Source organism: Tachysurus vachellii, chromosome 1 (genome assembly GCF_030014155.1).
Source record: "Tachysurus vachellii isolate PV-2020 chromosome 1, HZAU_Pvac_v1, whole genome shotgun sequence".
Classification (NCBI taxonomy): Eukaryota; Metazoa; Chordata; class Actinopteri; order Siluriformes; family Bagridae; genus Tachysurus; species Tachysurus vachellii.
Window position 1 is genome coordinate 7,073,161 of NC_083460.1, and position 18,029 is coordinate 7,091,189.

An 18,029-nucleotide genomic window follows, 5' to 3' on the forward strand; every position below is an offset into this window, starting at 1 on the left:
AAGCTGATGAACATCAATATGGTGCCCATGCTTGCTGAGTTTAGCGGTCCATACAACAGCTTGAGTTTCTTCGCCGATCATTTTGCTGCCTTTAAACGGCACAGCCGAGCGGCGGATTTAGCTGAGGCAGTTACCTGCGTATATCCTGCAGGGAGGAAGTAATCTCTCCCCCCACATATCGCTTGACTGGCCGGGGTCAGAGTCATCTACAGTGCAGAAGCAGAGAAGCGGGGAGAGGGAGAAGGGGAGGAGGAGGAGGAGGAGGAGAGGTGGAAAGGGGGAGGTGGGGGGACGGGACAGGAGAGCATTGCGTTACACTCACTTGCTCCCCCTCTTGCTCAGATGATAAGCAGAAAATACAATGCGCTTTGTTATGGCACAAAAGGGCTCCGCCACTGAAAGCCAAAAAAACCACCTCAGTACCACAAAACGGGCTATTTTGTCTCCTCTTTTCCTACATATAGCAAAAGGAAATCACTTCCAAACAAGCCTATGTTCTGTTCATATAAATTAAAAAATGTCAAATAAATAAATAAATAAATAAATAAAATCCATTACATTTTCTTTGATGGAGTAAAGTAAACCTACTGCCCTACAGCTCATCAACCCCATTCACAACCTTCCACATGATGAGCTGAAAATGATATAAATATGTGAAATAAATACGTTCTACAAACATAAGCAGAAACACTCATCCAGGTGCACATGTGCATAGCATTTCCCTGTCTTCCGCATTCGAAGACGTTGGCTCAACGGTTATATAACTCCAGCAAAAAATAAATAAATAAACAAACAAAACAGCTTTACAGTGTGTATGTTAAACCATTTCCAGAACTAACCACAAGAGGCAGTGTAGAGACACATGAGCGCTAATGGAATTTTCTAGCAGAAAGAAACTGACCTGTGTCTGAGTCCCGTTCCCCGTTACGGGGCGGACTGGCGCTGAAGGAGAGCTTGCGTTTCATGGAAGACTTGGGCTTCCCCTCCTTCCCCATAATCTCACTCCGGTCCAACTTCGGAGTTTTGGTAAATGGGGAGATTTTCTCTTTACTCTGTAGAGAAGAGGAAAAATCATATATATATATATATATATATATATATATATATATATATATATATATATATATATATATATATATATATATATATATATATATATATATATATATGATATATATTTGTTACGACCCCAAACGATGTTTAGGGGTATGGTTGGGATGTAACAATATGAAATGATTATAAAGTTAGATTTCTGGTGTGTATGTGGCAATCAACGACAAGGACAACAAATAGTGGGAAAAACCTGTCTCTATTATCATACAAATGGTGGTGACAAAAGTGGTAATATGTATGATATCTACAGAAACAAGATAACAAAAAACACAAAGGGGAAAAGAGCCATGAGCGGTGCCAAAACAAAGAAATTAGCAAAACAAAACTGTGCTAGCTTGAACATAACCCTCTAACCTGAACTACAAAGAAAAGTAATAAAAACAAATCTTCAGCGTCGATGACGCCCTAACTAACCTATACTTCCTATAAAAAAACAAAAGATACAGAGGGTGGCACGCGCTCCTAACCTAGTGTGTCTAATACAGAAAAGCTTACCTACGTGTTGCACAATGTATGTCACGTGACGTACTCACCTGTCCAGTTTTCCCCAAAATAAACAAAGTTATATCCACAAAGCGAAGAACACAGGCATCCAGTTGCCGAACGAGTGACTAACAAGTCACATACACAAAGTGACCCTCAAGTCACATACACAAAGTGACCCGCAAGTCACGCACACAAAGTGACCCTCAAGTCACATACACAAAGTGACCCTCAAGTCACATACACAAAGTGACCCTCAAGTCACATACACAAAGTGACCCGCAAGTCACGCACACAAAGTGACCCTCAAGTCACATACACAAAGTAACTAACAAATTGGGATACATGAACATATATATATATATATATATATACATATATATATATATATATATATATATATATATATATATATATATAAATGATTAGATTTTGAATTCTTCATAGACACACAGAAAAAAAAAACCCTATTTTAATTATACCGTATTTACTTGTCAAATAAGACTGCAATCTGGGTCTAATCATCATAAACTGCAAATAGACACTCAATATTTAAAGTCATATTAAATGTACATACTTATTACATACTTTTGAAAGGATTATTGCTGTTCCCCTGCCCACCCTTCAAGTACTGTATATATCCAGAGTGAGGAAAAGGGCTCAGAAAATCACTCTGGATCCCTCAAATCCAAGTCATCCACTTTTTTGAACTTTTACCATCTGTCTGGCGATACAGAGCCCCGAATACCAGCACAACCAGGCACAAGAACAGATTCTTCCCCCAGGAAATCTACCTCATGAACAGTTAAAATGTTCCCCATTACGCAATAACAATGTGCAATAACCTTACATATAATTGTTCCCATCTCCACCCTAGCACATCCCTGCATCTCATCCTATTCTAATCCATCTATAGCACAGCTGTACATACTGTAGAAGTTATTTATTTTTCAATTTATTTTGAAAACAATTTTATTTACATACGAGTATTTATTTTTTTTATTCTCGCCGTATTTTTATAGTGCGTGTTGTCGTCGTCTCCGTGTAAAGGAAGCGTCTGACGCTAAAACAAATCCCTGGTATGAGCAAGCACACTTGGCAATAAAGCTTCTGATTCTCAAGCTTATATCTAAGCACTGACAGATGTGAGCACTTCACGTGTCCGTGCTTTGGCGCTCACCAAACAAACCCTGGCTAAAATCAAAAAGGGTCTTGGTTCCTGACCAAGTGAAGTACAAGTGTGAGGACTCGGTTGATCTGCATAAAAACAACGTGAAAGGGACCGAGTTGCTTGTCGAACTGCGCTAAAGCTTCATTTTCATTAGTTTCGTTATTCTTTCCTGCCACTGATAATGTTTGAACAGTCCGATTCGTCTGATTTACAACAGTATGGCCTGAGAATAATAAACACCAGTTATGATTTAAAAAATTCCCATTGAATGGCTTTAATGCATCGAATATTTCATATTTGCGGGTGACGTCATCAGAAATGTATTATTATTAACCTAAAATAGAAGAAGCCTGTATTATTTATTTATTATTGCCACATAGACTTTACAGCACAGTGAAATTCTTTCTTTGCATATCCCAAATTTGGAACTTCAGGGTCAGCCATGACACAACACCCCTGGATCAGAGAGGGTTAGGGGCCTTGCTCAGGGGCCCAACAGTGCTGAGGCTTGAACTCAGATCATATAAAAAGGTACATGGGATTGTCTAGATATTACATAGATGTTTAAAAACAGCTCTATAATTGCAGTTATATAATTGCAACCGGAGTTTTTAAAAGAAATACAAAGGGCTGTAGTGTTTATAAGAAAATAATAAAATCACAGGGTAACATTTCATTGAAAAAGATTGTTTGGTCTGATCACACCACCTTTCATTTTCTCTCTTGACAATATAACAAACGCAGCTTGTCGTATTAAGCGGAAACTGCATAACCTCCTGTTTTTCCCCCATGTAAGAAAGCTCTTACTGCTCCAAAGCTCTGACACTGGAGACTCCTTCAAAAAAAGTATTAAAAGAGTGCGTTAATATAAACCCTACGGCGGGAACTGCGTCAGAGCTGCTGCTAAAGAAAATTAATCAACACCTTCTGACCGATCAGAGCCAAGCGATCAACAGCAGTCACATATAAATAAAGGCATACTATTAACTCACAGTTAATAAATAGAGTATTTTTTCCCCCATACCCGAGTCAAAGTGTGCTGGTGTGACCTGCAGCCAATGAGAACTGATATGAAGTATACATTAAAGCACACGCTGCCATGTGAAACTGAATTTAGTAAAAGAACTAGATGGAATAGCAAAACAAATGTCTTAGTGGCGGTGCTGTCACCTTCTTCCCAGTTGTCTTTTCCACCATGGCTCCATCTCTGTCGGTCCCCGGCTTGGCCATGGTGCAGCTTCTGACTAGCTGTGGCAGCTAAGGCTCACTCGGTTCATCCTGGGCCTGCAGATAAAAGTTAAGGCTTCAGATCAGTCTCACACACACACACACACACACACGTTCTGCATCAGATACAGTATCTGATATGCTTTCTGCGCAGACACACGAATAATGGCATGATTAATGTAATGCACTGGCCTACAGGATATTTGTAAATGAAGTACTAAAGCAGGACTGAATAAACCAGGAGAAGGTGTAATGAGTAATACTGTTAAAGTAAGGAATCTTATCTTGCACAAGCGCCGCTATAACCGTATATTCACAGTGTAAAGGCAGACAAAACGAAGCAATGCTTCTGATGCCACTGTGTCACACAGTTGTTTTGCTCACTTCAGGTAAAGAAATAGCCTCCTACTGACTTTCAGCTAAACAAAACTTTCAGCTGGTGCTTCAAATATTTCTCAGTGGAGAAAAGCCAGTCGATGCTGAGCTACACACCTACATTTTCCAAATCCTTCCACCAGAAGTACATTGAAACGGTTCATTGTGCGAAGAAGACTCCGGCCTTGGACGCAAATGACATCGCAGCTCATGACTGAAATGTCAATTTTGTCTGTTAACAAAATACATTACTATGTGAGGATATTATCAAACAAATGTGACAAAGTCATATTTTTTTTGCAACTAGACAAAAACTACAAATAAATATCCACGGCCTTACTAACTACAGTGCTAACTACTAACTACAATGTGAGTCGAAAGATTTTTGTGATGTGAAACTGACTCCAAAACTTTGGGATTGACTCCGTGCCCGGAATAAATGTCTCGACTCTTTTCGGGATCGAGTTAGTGGGGAACCAAAAGCAGAACGGAGACCCGACGACACATAAGAGATATTCTATAAAAGATGCATGTTGGAAAAATGTCTTTTTTTTTTTTTAGGTACTAAAAACAATATAAAACTAACAATAAAACATAATAAACAAAAAATATAACTGTGTAGTTTATGAGATAAATATGATCATAAATGTGGAATGCAGCAACGACGTGCTCTGCTATTTGAACTCAAATTCCATAACATGCTTTACAACACAATCCAACTTATCGATAATAAAAAATTTATTCTCAGTTTTTTTTTTAAAATCACCAAATTTAATTTACTTTGTCGATTAGCTGCCGGCTCCACTTATGTCACATAGTAAGCATCACGTGGTAGACGCACAGAAAAATAGCGGGTTGTGGTGCCGTGAGATTTGAGACGCTGATACACTGCGAACACTCGTGGCAGAGGGGAAAAAACTACTCTCCGTATTTCTATAGCAAACTACGCAAAAGGAATAGAAGTGCTGAGTCATTCGCTCATCGTGGAGAGCAGAGAGGAGGTGGGGGAAATAAGTAACTACTCTACTCAGCAGCCAAAAGACAATGTGGGACAAATTCTGCTCAGAGGTTTTCCTGTTTAAAGAGAAAAAGCCTTCACATGCTTACAATGTGTGTCGACGTCATACGTGAATAAAATCCCTTCATACTCTCGAAAGCCTGAGCTCACGAAGCCAGATGTATCGACGTTCTCTCGGCAGACCGCAAGACAATTACGATCAACTCTGACCTGTTACATGAGCAAAGGATTAGATCAGATACTGATATTATACTGAGTACTTATTTCATCTCAACTGAAGTGCCAATATTATGAGCATTACTGCAAGTGAAGGCAATGCGTGTTTTTGGATCGTACAATTTATGTCCAATTGTGACAAGAAAATAAGCAGCATGGGGAAATCTACCCCATCATAACATGTTCATCTCATTACACAAGGACCCTGAGTGCCTACAATGTTAAATAATAGCTGGAATAAATAACAGACACGAGAGTCAGCGACATCCCAGACATCCTGTTCTCATGACTTCGGTGTCCCACAAAAGCAGAGTAATTGATAAAAACATGACGAAAACAAAAAACACTCAGGACTGGACTTTTCCCATCAGCAAACAAGGTTTTGACACAATAAGGCAAATTACATTCCGAGATGAACACACAGTCATTTTACTACATCTGACAGGTAAATGACAGATTTGGATATTGAAGAACTTTAAACACACACACACACACACACACACACACACACACACAAGCATGCATGTGCGCATGTCTGGCACTGGAATGGAAACACAAGCACTTCCAGTCCATGCAGCATGACTGTGGTCTGTCGTCTCCTCTGGGATCGAGCCGGCAGGAGCTCTGGCTACTCCGCCCACTTTCCCACCACTTACAGCCAACATTAATGGTCTAACATCTAAAAATCTAAACCTAAATCTCTACTAGCAACACAATGACATTCTATGCTTTAATTAATCTGACAAGGTGTCGAATGAATAAGCATATATGTAATATATATGTAATATTTTTGTACACACACACAAACACTCTTTCTGCCATCCAGAAATTGTACCAGCTCCGATTGTCTTCCATGCCATGAAGATTTTGGACCACTCCACTGACATGGGGAAGTCGTGGCCTAATGGTTAGAGAGTTTGACTCCTAACCCTAAGGTTGTGGGTTCGAGTCTCGGGCCGGCAATACCACGACTGAGGTGCCCTTGAGCAAGGCACCGAACCCCCCCAACTGCTCCTCGGGCGCCGCAGCATAAATGGCTGCCCACTGCTCTGGGTGTGTGTGTGTTCACTGCTGTGTGTGTGCACTTTGGACGGGTTAAATGCAAAGTATTCTGAGTATGGATCACCATACTTAGCCGTATGTCACGTCACAGATGAGGCCGACTCTGTGAGGATCCTGAGACATCTAGAGATCTATTGCCCCTTTTCCACCGAGGCAGTTTGAGTGCTGGTTCGGAGCCAGAGAACCAGTTCTTTAGTTTTCGACCGCCAAAGCACCGGCTCTGAACCAGGAAAAGTGGTTCTTAAGTAGCACCAAAACGTTGCTGGTCTACACTTAAGAACCGCTTGTGTCAGGGGCTGACGGCGGGGCTACTGTTAGAGCATTTGATAATGTAGCTTAAGTATACCAATGTTTAATACACTCAGCTACGTGCTAAGGCTACCTTTTTTCTGTGTTAATGATAAAATAAATGTTATGTACTTTCTCGATTACAACCTCCGTTTATACAAATCACATGGAGCTGCACGTACACGCTGGATTCGCCGCGTTTGGATGCTAATGTAGGTTCACAAAGCCATGAGCATTAAACAGTAAAGCAACATCCGCCATTGTTGATGTGTTTGTGTTTGCCGCCACTGCGCTAACGTTGCTGGGACATGTGACACGTATACAGTGACGTCAGACTCGGCTCTGTGATGCTCTTTAGCCGGTGGAAAGGCAAACCGGTTCTTAGTAGGTTCGCCAGTGGAACCAACTTTGAACCAGCACCAGTGCTAGCTCTGAAACTGCACCCGGTTCTTTCTGGTGGAAAAGGGGCAATACCAGCTCCGGTTATTCTCTGCGATACTAAAGAAGAGACACCAACTCCATGTGGTCTTTGAGGACAACAATCTCCTCATCAATACAACATTTATCAGACTGTATATTTATAATCACACCCTCTGGTGTCACCCAGATGAGGATGAGGTTCCCCTTTGAGTCTGGTTCCTCTCAAGGTTTCTTTCTTTACCATTAAAAGAGAGTTTTTCCTCCCCACAGTCACCCGAGTCACCTCAGACTTGCTCATTGGGGATAAAAACAAACACATTTAAACATATCTGATATTGATCTTAAATTTTATATTCTATTAATCTTTATATTATTCTTTATAACAACCTTTTGTTCTATGTTTATGTTCTGTAAAGCTGCTTTGAGAGACACACACACACAAACACACACACACAGTTTAGGAACCCCTGACAATTTCTATGATTTTCATTTATAAATATTTGGGTGTTTGGATCAGCAATTTCAGTTTGATCTATCAAATAACTGAAGGACACTAAAGTAATATTTCAGTAGTGAAATGAGGTTTATTGCATTAACAGAAAATGCGCAATATGCATCAAAACTAAATTAGACTAAATTGGATCAGCAAATAAAATTGCTGATTTAAACACCCAAATATTTATAAATGAAAATCATAGAAATTGTCAGGGGTTCCTAAACTTTTGCATACGACTGTGTGTGTGTGTGTGTGTGTGTGTGTGTGTGTGTGTGTGTAAATCCTCTCAGCCGTGTGTTTCAAGTGAAGCTTTAATGCCTTCCATCGTTTTCCATCACATACACTTTGACATTGTCTTCACACAAGCATCATCATCATCATCATCGCCTGGTGTCTCTCCCGGAGATCCAAACGCAGCTCCCACATTCGTCACTGTTCTGCTGAGGATCAGCCGGTGGGGCCATGTTTGTGTCTGAAGCTCCTGTAATCAGCCTCAATAATGAACACGATGTGTCACACGGTCACTTTGCCAAACAGCATGTTAGGCTGTTCATCACAGAACATGTTTGTCTGAAGCGTTTGCATCCGTTAGTCTTCTTAACGCGTTCATTCCACTTTTTCCTATCAGTACTTTGATGCCATGATACATGACACACAATTCTTGTTCAACACGACACAGTGGTGCCGTTTGCACAATACGTTTTTTTTTTCCCCAAACGGCAAAAAGAAAGCTTTGCTTTAACCTGTTAAAGTTTTCATTTTATAGCATTCAACATTGCAAGTGTTTGCTAACTGAAACGTAATGATGACGTTGTCTGTATTAGCTCTCAGTGTTTGACTCTCAGCAGCAAAGAATTAAACCAAAAGCTGTGTATTAGAATGTGATAAAGTTAAACCATTAGCTCTCAAGTTCATTTGTGTGCACTGGTGCATTTCCACTTCAACTACGACTCAAAAACTTCCCAAAAAGACAAATCCATACGTTCCGAAATAGGAAAAGCAGGATGAATTTTTCTTCTTTTGAAAATTATAGCAAATTGGTGTAAAAAGTGCAACCCGCAGCTCTCTGTATGCTGAGATCGTCTGGAGCTGTGGACTTTCCAATCAGTGATTTCCTTTAGCAGGACTGAATCAGCATGGAAACACAATCTAAAGCCCTATACAGTCAGGATTACATTACAGCGGGGTTCTGAGGTAATTTAGCATATTACAAGAGCTCCGCTTTGGGTCCGTTTCCATCCAGATTGACCAGGTCAGTGTTTTTCTCTGTGCTCCGCCGAGAAAATTACAGGTCAAATTACCTACTCCTTTTTCGCCAAACTCAGCGTTCGTCTATAACGTTAGTCCCGTCTGGATACACGTCTGTGGTTTGACTGCTGTGACGTGCCGCATTTCATCTCGAAGCGCATGTATCAGTGGCCGTCCTCAGACATTAAACACTTCATGCATCACAACAGGAAAAACAGAATCACATTGTACGTGTAAACATATAACCTGAACCATATAAACTGAAATAAGAGCTTCACTACTCCAAAGCCTCTATGACTGCTTAGCTGTCATGTTGCGAATGGAGCGTAAATCACATGCTCACATGATGCAAACATCCGGGTTCAAGGAAAATACAAAGTGCTACAAGCTCCCTCCTGATCATTGTGGTCAATGTACTGCTGATGAGATGCATCATCAATAAAAATAAAATCACAAAGGACACAAAAAAAATAAAAAAATAAAAAATTACTGGTGTCCGCCTGAATAAAAGCCCTTTGTGTGTCTTTTCTTGTGTTCGTCTATAAAATGTCAAGTGCAGGTCCAATGGTGTTAGATCAGCTTGTGAAAACATTTTTTAAACCCCGGTAGCCTCTTTCGAGTGGAAATAAGGAGAACGATACTTTTATATAAGACACCTTGCATAATATAATGGAGATTTTATACAAACAGCCTACTTGAGAATCGGGAGCCTCGTCTCAAACAGTCGTTGCGCCACTTATACTCTGCGTTTCCTTTCATGTTATGAATAAATAATAATAAAAATTAAAAAGTAAAACATTTTGTCAAACCTGATGATGATGAAAGCTTGGCTGTGCACTCAGTCAGTGTCTAATTATTATTATTATTATTATTATTATTATTATTATTATTATTATTATTACAGAAACCTGACTGATGGGACTAGCACAAAAATACGCTCCTTTTGTGAGACACTCCCTTAATCGCACTATACCACAGAGCGAAATACAGACGCAGCACATTCGCTCGACAAGCAGATCACTGCTGTGTCTCCAACACTTGCAACACTCAGTAGTAGCATTGCAACACAGAGGCTTTTGGCGCTCCAGAACATTTGATTTGTTTAATTTGTTGAGTAATCCTTAATCCAAGTTCACTTCAGGATGACACGGATTCTTAAACTGTGATGTTACGATCCTGCTTCATCACAAAGCCAAAGATTCAGCGCGAGTAGCCCGGGTTATAGTCCGAGCGACAGATATTTCGGCTGATAAAATGAGCAGAGGCATTAAAGGATGACGTGTAGACGGACACTTCGGCGGCACTTTTCCGTCTGCAGAATGAGGGAAAAAAATCTTTGCGTTTAATTTGCTCGTTTAATTTGCTCTTCGGTTTGTCAGGACCGCTGATTTCTGGAACAAAAAATGTCTTTTAAAAACAAAACAGATGCTCTGTATTGGTGCCTGGTGTTTGGCCTGCACTGCTATTCCGAACGCAGGCCACAAGAAAGAGATGGGATTTTGTTGGTGATATACAGAATGATGATGTAGTGACATTTTTGAGCCTTTGGGTAACACTGCGGCCAATCAGAGGGCCTTAATTCGAAGCATGAACACTGGAGGTTTGATAAAAGAGGGGACAAAAGTAAACGGATGTGTTTTGACGGACAGAATTCAGGTGGCTTCTTGAATGCCAAGACCAAACTTTTTTTGCTTTCAGCCACTCAAATGTCTTTGATTTTGTGAGCCACGATAGCTCGAGAAGGGGGAAAGTGAAATGTGACAAAAAAAAAAAAAAAAAAAACTGTCTTTTTGAATCTTTCTTTTGTTTCCTGCGTGTAATTTAAGAAGTGGGTGAAAACCGCGGACGCTAAAGTACACAAGAAGGAATTATTACAGACCGAGGACGTGATAAAAACTACATAAAAAAGTTTAACACAACTTAAAGGTCCTTAAATCGAACAAATTTAGGATTGTGGGATCTTTTCTGTGCTGCAAACAGAGAAAAAAAAAAACAACAACAATATTAAAAGCTATCAGGATAACTTCAACATGTACGGAAAACATATTGTGATGATTTACCGCAACATCAACGTCGCATCGTCCAGCACAGATGTAACTTCTGCTAACATCGGACTCCTCACGTCAGCGCCGTTACACGTTACACAGCATGTGTGTCGATGAACACAATCAGCACTTGGATTATTCACTGAAATGTTCTCAGGTCCTTTAGGTGAACGTGTACATGAACCACTCATGACCTTTTGAACGTTTATCATTACGCTCTATATATACACACGCACTCAACCATCCGTTCTGACGAACGTGGGAGGTTCGCACGGCTCGTTCTCGCTTTCGTTACTCTACTTACATCATTTACACAAAGTAGACAGGAGCCAAATTTCCTGGAGATCAAGCAGATGTCTTAATCAACAAAAGAAACCAACAGAAGGTTAATGAGCCTTACAGTCGTCATCATTCTCAAAGCGTGTACTCATGACGTCCTGATTTATAAAACGTACAGAGCGAAAACACAGAAATATGTTTAGTCAGGCACAGAAATTCCTTTATTTGCAGTGCATTTAATTCAAGTTTCTGTTTTAAATTGGCATGAGTAAGGGTTTCTACGACTAAAAACAAAGCCGTCTATTCGTTTGACCGAACAAAAGTTTACTGGTTAAATCAGTGTTCGCTTTTTTTTTTTGTATCAGCGACACGACATTTATATCCGTCTGCAGAAACAGAGGCCTGAACGTCATGGGAAGCAGTTTACATTGCTTTAAGCAGCTTGTGCTCTGCAGCTCAGGAAGTAGGTTAATAGCCACACGTACCCGCACGAGCACAAAACAACGCTTGTTGTCACTGCAGATCAGCGTGTGGAAATGTGCACTACATTCCACCTGCACATGCTTTTCTATGTAAATCTTCTTCCCTATTTTACTTGCGGTACTGCATTCTTTTCTTACTGAATACCTTTGAGAACGGTAAACCGATACGCTGGTGAACATGAGGGAGAAGAAAAAAAAAACACCACACAATGAGTAAGAGTGGTGTGGAGAGGAAGAGGAGTGGGTGGACAGGCGTTAGTGCAAAGGTCAGTAGATGACTGGAGGTCTGGCTGGAGAAGCACCCGCATGATTAACCTCCTACGTGTCGTCCTTATGACCGGACCTGAACTGGTACAGAGGTCAACAAACTCTTTATTAGTCTTAAGGTTACTAGTTCAGACCGTTTTGGATTGTTGGGAGTTTTTAGTATTTATTCAGTAATCTGATCGTTAATAAGGCATTTTTTTTTTTTTTAATCGGAAACATTTTATTATGTTTAGTAATCTATAGAATGAAGTATCCCCTCGTTCTGTATGCAACAGCAGCACAACTAGGGGACACCAGGGACAGTTGTGATACTTTATGCAATTTTTAGCAATACATCAAAAACCATTTTTACTGGAATAACCAATTTGTTATATTATAAACTTCAATCTGTCAACTGCAGAAACGATGTGTTTAAGTGGTTTTATGAAATATGTACAGGTTGCAAAATTAATTTTAATACAGTCTCTCCACTGTTACAACCCTCCCTGTACACGGTCGGGACTTTTGAAACAGTGGAGAGACTGTAATAAAATGAATTGTAACGCATGTCAGGGACGGTTGTAACATGTCTAAAATATACATAATGAATCAATCATATACTCAAAATAGAAAATATTACTCACTCTCTCACTCACTTTCTACCGCTTATCCGAACTACCTCGGGTCACGGGGAGCCTGTGCCCATCTCAGGCGTCATCGGGCATCAAGGCAGGATACACCCTGGACGGAGTGCCAACCCATCACAGGGCACACACACACTATCATTCACTCACGCAATCACACACTAGGGACAATTTTCCAGATATGCCAATCAACCTACCATGCATGTCTTTGGACCGGGGGAGGAAACCGGAGTACCCGGAGGAAACCCCCAAGGCACGGGGAGAACATGCACACACACAAGGTGGAGGTGGGAATCGAACCCCCAACCCTGGAGTTGTGAGGCGAACGTGCTAACCACTAAGCCACCGTGCCCCCCATAGAAAATATTATTTATTAGCCGTGTTATTGTGTCTATTCATTTCATGTTTTTAAGTAATGATTACCTTTTATTTCACACAAATGACAAAAAAAGGTGGGTGGGTGGATGGACACAGGTGAAAAAGTGGTGTCCATCGCAGAGGATGATGGCCCAGGCTCAGGCTTGGACACCACACATGGTGTGACAGGGGATGATGCTCTAAGTGAGAGCCATTGATGACATTTTACATTTAATTTGCAATGCACATTTTATTTTTAATTTGCACATTAAAGGACTTTTAGCTTGATTAGTTTTTAAAATATAAATGAAACTTGGTTGATGATACTGGGACAGTTGTAACGCGGTGTTTTCAACCATGTGAGCTAGCTTGACTGCTAGTTTGACACTTGTTAGCCATTTATATTTTTAGCTTACAAAATAGTGATTCTAATACTTGTTTGAATTCATAGACATTTGATCCTATAACAAAAAAGTAATGTTATGGCAAAAATGGGGGGAAACTAACTGAGCATGTGCACAGTGAGTGTCATCATTCTAGGTTGTTTCTGATTGGAGGAATTCAAGGTGTAACAACCGTCCCCTGTTACAACTGGCCCTGGTCTCCCCTACATCTACCGTATCTACAGTAAATACTAACACTAATTTGTATTATAACAGATTCAGAAGTAAAATAGATTGCTCAATATTTCACACGTCATATGAAACGAGTTCGCCATGTTGTCTGTAGATCACGAAGTCGAGAGACTCAGCGCGCTGTCGCTCCTCCATCTAGAACGGTGGCACGAACCAATCGCTGGAGTCTGTGAGCTCGTGGATACAGAAAACGGTGTTATTCCAGCCCCTGATGCAGCAGCTTTTAAAACATTTGAGGTTGTCCATCTTCACTTTTATCAGAGGAGGCAAGTGATACGCGTCAGCTACCAAACGGGGACGACGAAGACGGACGGTCGAGATCTAACTGGTAAAATAATGCGTTGTTTATCAGGGCTACATCGTTATATCACCGCTGCCGTTCAACAAAGAACACAAATTTCAATTACTTCGATTTTAGAATGAGCTTGGTGAGAGAATGTGGATGTGGTTGCCAAACATGTCAGCAACCGTTAAAAGCAGAGATTAAAAAAACAGAAAATCACCAAACAACAAGCAGCCGAGTATGTTGTGCAACCAGCATGCTCCCCACACACACACACACACACACACACACACACACACACACGTGTGCGTGCACGCGAGCATGTAGTCTGGTTTACGTACTTTACTGTTTAACGCTCTCACAAACACACTCACTTTAAGGCATTCAGAAGGGTTTCGTTTTCACATCCTCTTTGAAACCCGTGTGCCAGAGGGGTCAGTCAACAGAGAGCAAAATTCTCTATTCAATAAAACCAAATTTGTGGTTAAAAAAATCAAATCAAATGAAATAATATAAACTCTGTCATTGTCAGATTTAGCTCGGTTGCTTTTGACCCTTTTTCATGTGTTAACCCACAGCACGTGTCCGACTCGGGTTAAAAAAGTGTTACAGCTGAATGCTTTAAGAGAAAAGATAGAAATGCTCAGAACACCGTGTTTATTTTACTCAAACAGCTGCTTTAAATTCGACACGGAGATCATATTGTTTTTTGGCCAAGCTATAAGTGAGGATGTTCCTGACAAAAGGTTTCGATCCCGATGATGAAAGCGTTCGCCACAGTTCTCCAAGCATGACTAATCTACACCAGGTAAAAAAATAACAATACAATAATAAAAAAAAAAAATAATAATAATAAAAAGAAATCTTGACAAAATCATAAAAAGGTCCCGCTTTCTATTCTGTTTCTTTATCTATCCGTCGACTTAACCGTCTACAGAAAAGCTGGTGATTAAACAGGGATGATAAAAGCTATAAATGTAGACCACCTGAGGTGTTATTAACCCTGCGCTCTAGAAGAACTTTGCTCATCTGGAACGTTTCACAACTGCAGTCGTGTATTCCTTCCCTACGCCAAATGCAAACAACTACTATGGTGCATCCATGTTAAATACCCGGTATAAGAGTCTCAGCTAAACTAGAACAAAATTTCCTTTCGGGTAAACTCACTTCTGCTCTGATATGATTCAGCGTTGATCCAATCAGATTTGGTGTAACCTAACAAGCCATAGTTCTGTCAGGAACAACAATACGAACACATTTCCTCGGTCTTTGTTTAGTCTGAGAATCGGTGTTACTGTCGTTCTTTCCCGATCGTACAGTGCATCAGTAGTGTATCGAGGTCGAGAGTAGTTATCGTCTTAATCTGACATTTTCTATGATGTTACAGAGGTGCAGGTCCTTAGAAATTGTGTTGGTGGCTGCTTTTAGTCTTGCCTTTCTACCGGTTAGGTGAAGTGTAGCTTAGCAAACTCGTCAGAGGTTGTGTGTTGTAGGTTATGTACATGGCGGTAAATTGAGCTGCTGCTGAGAGTCTCAAAGTCTTCGTTTAACGCTCAAGTACCTCGCTCGCTCTCACACACACTCTCGCTCTCACGTGTACAAGTCCATTTTTAGCACTAATATACGTTTTTGAACATTTTGAACAGTGGTATTGGAGAAGCTTGGAACAATTTTTCGATTGAAATTAGCAGACTACTATTTAACTGGTAACACAACAGTACTGCAAAACAGTGATTCTTTATGTGCTAAATGCTAAATCCTCCCATGTAGGGGACAGTTCAGTCATGTTGACCCAAAATCCTTGAGGTCATCTGATGGTACAATGATGTCCACTTCCCTCCCTGCTCCTGACCCTAGAAACCCAGAGGCCACAAACAATAGCGACAGGTTGTCTACTGAGGACCAGAACATACGCCATGACCCCTTTTAACACCCCACCTTCAAGGAGGACCTTGTGACACAAAGTGGTGAAAATGGGATTTTGGATAGCCTGTTAAATCTGAGTTTTTAACTTCATCAAAGCACTTTGTCAATTTTATTCCATGTAAACAGCCAGACTAGGAAGTTTCCTGGAAGAATACAGGCTTTTGGATGCTGACAATCTTCAACCGTTCTCTCTGTCGAGTCTTTGAACAATAAATGACCTGTTAGATGACTGTCAGCTAGGTTCTACAGCCCAGGTCTACTCATCCAGCCATCCCCAGCTGGGACATGGACTCATGGGTTTATGGACAAGTGATGAGTGCAGAGGTTTATACCTCCTGTGCATATCAACAGCACTGTGTGTCGACTGACCTTCAGCCAAAGCTGAGTCGTGTCCAGCTGCGTACCCAGATACGACGTGACCTCTTCTGCAGGTTTCTGAGAGATACTGCCACGTGACACGTGCATATTAAGTTCACTATAAACGATACGATCCCTTACTTCGAGCAGTACTCTCTTTTAATCTTCCACATGCTTAAGACACTGAAGACATAATATTTTTAATACGTCTTGTTTCACGCCCACATGTTTAAGTGTTCTCACCCCAAAGTCTTATAGCTTGTGACAGAAACGGATAAAAACGCTTTCTAAAAACATCCTTTTAGCCCTATTCATGCTTTTAGTCTCTCAGGGTGGCGCTGGGAATAAATGCTGTCTCGATGATAAACCTCTCGCATTCAGAGGATGAACGTTTCTACCAGGTTTCCTCTCGTGCGGTTCATGTTTATGTCATACGTGGTGATACGATCGCAGTAATGCATCATGGAGCCATTTACATAAACCTGCTTTCATCATGATGTGACAATGCGGATATAAAGCGAGGCCTCATACCTGCTGTGCCTGTCACTACATGATGTTCTGTTTAATAAATCTAGGCAAATTTGAAGACATCTTAAACACCGACTATTCTATGACTGATAAATAAATAAATAAATAAATTTGTGGTGTACATGTAAACACTTGAGCAAGTGACAATCGCTTAAAACTGCTTGATGGAGTACAAATGCCTCAGAAATGCTTACGGTGCATAATGACATGGGGTCGAAATACGGTTTTCCCCGTGATGAACGTCTTCATTCGTACTGCAGTATTTTTGTGTTCTAGATCATTGTTTTCACTTTCCTTTTGTTCTAAATTCTGGTTCGGCTCATATGCACTGCCCCCTAGTGTAATGAAAGTATGTGGGCAGAGAGATACGCCAGCGTATTAGCACAACACAACACCCGATTGTGGTCTCACAGTCAGAGAAGTACAGTATAATGTCTGTGAGTGGGAATATTGAAAGTCTCGGTTCAGTACAGTTGAACGTTGTCAGTTTCATATGGTAAAAAGCTCATGTGATCTGGCCAAGGCTTTACTGGTAAACCTCTTAACAAAAAAGGATTACAAAGACAAAGACCACCAGGGTCTGCCAGGGACTGATTGACTTAATATGGTCCAATTTACAAAAAGACTAGATTAGAAAAGGGTACTGAACTCCCTTCAGGGCCAGGTTAACGGCCAACAGTTCAAGGCTGTCCGTGTTAAGAGTCCAGTAGCAGGGCAACCAGGAGGGCATTAATATAACAGTGCACAGGTATTGACTATCACCACAAATATGAATGGCAACATGGAGTCAGGAGGTTTGGAGATACGAGCAACAGAATCAAGCTAGTAAACAGGCTGTAAGCTTGAGGACACCAACCATCCCGTGAAGCACGATCAAATCTTCATAAACACAAGTTAGTGTATTTCAATGTCTATTTTTTTTTTTTATATAAAATAATGAATAAACCTTTATCAGGTCAATGTGTTCCATGTGTCTAAAAACAACCTTCTTGTAGTGAAAAGCATCTTCCTGAGGTTTAATTCTGGGATATTCTCTGTGGCTTTGGCTGGCCATCATGTCCGCACCCTGCACTACTGCAGGTGACGGTATGACAATAACAACAAATGCCGATCACCAAAACAACTAACGG

The 18,029-nt window shown here is 40.7% G+C and overlaps 1 protein-coding gene across 3 annotated transcripts in view; it reads right to left on the reverse strand.

Annotated features, from left to right (window-relative positions):
• The window catches only part of ankrd12 (ankyrin repeat domain 12), a 34,980-nt gene that overhangs the window by 9,417 nt on the left and 7,534 nt on the right, over positions 1–18,029 (reverse strand). For 2 of the 3 annotated variants that reach the window (XM_060870546.1, XM_060870554.1), the window contains exons 2-4: positions 3,938–4,051; positions 902–1,052; positions 135–206 (exon numbers count right to left, since the gene is read on the reverse strand). In XM_060870546.1, the coding sequence (XP_060726529.1) occupies positions 135–206; positions 902–1,052; positions 3,938–3,997 (283 nt within the window). In that variant the 5' untranslated portion in view covers positions 3,998–4,051. The remainder of the gene's footprint in view (positions 1–134; positions 207–901; positions 1,053–3,937; positions 4,052–18,029) is intronic. The other variant, XM_060870562.1, reaches the window with a different exon arrangement.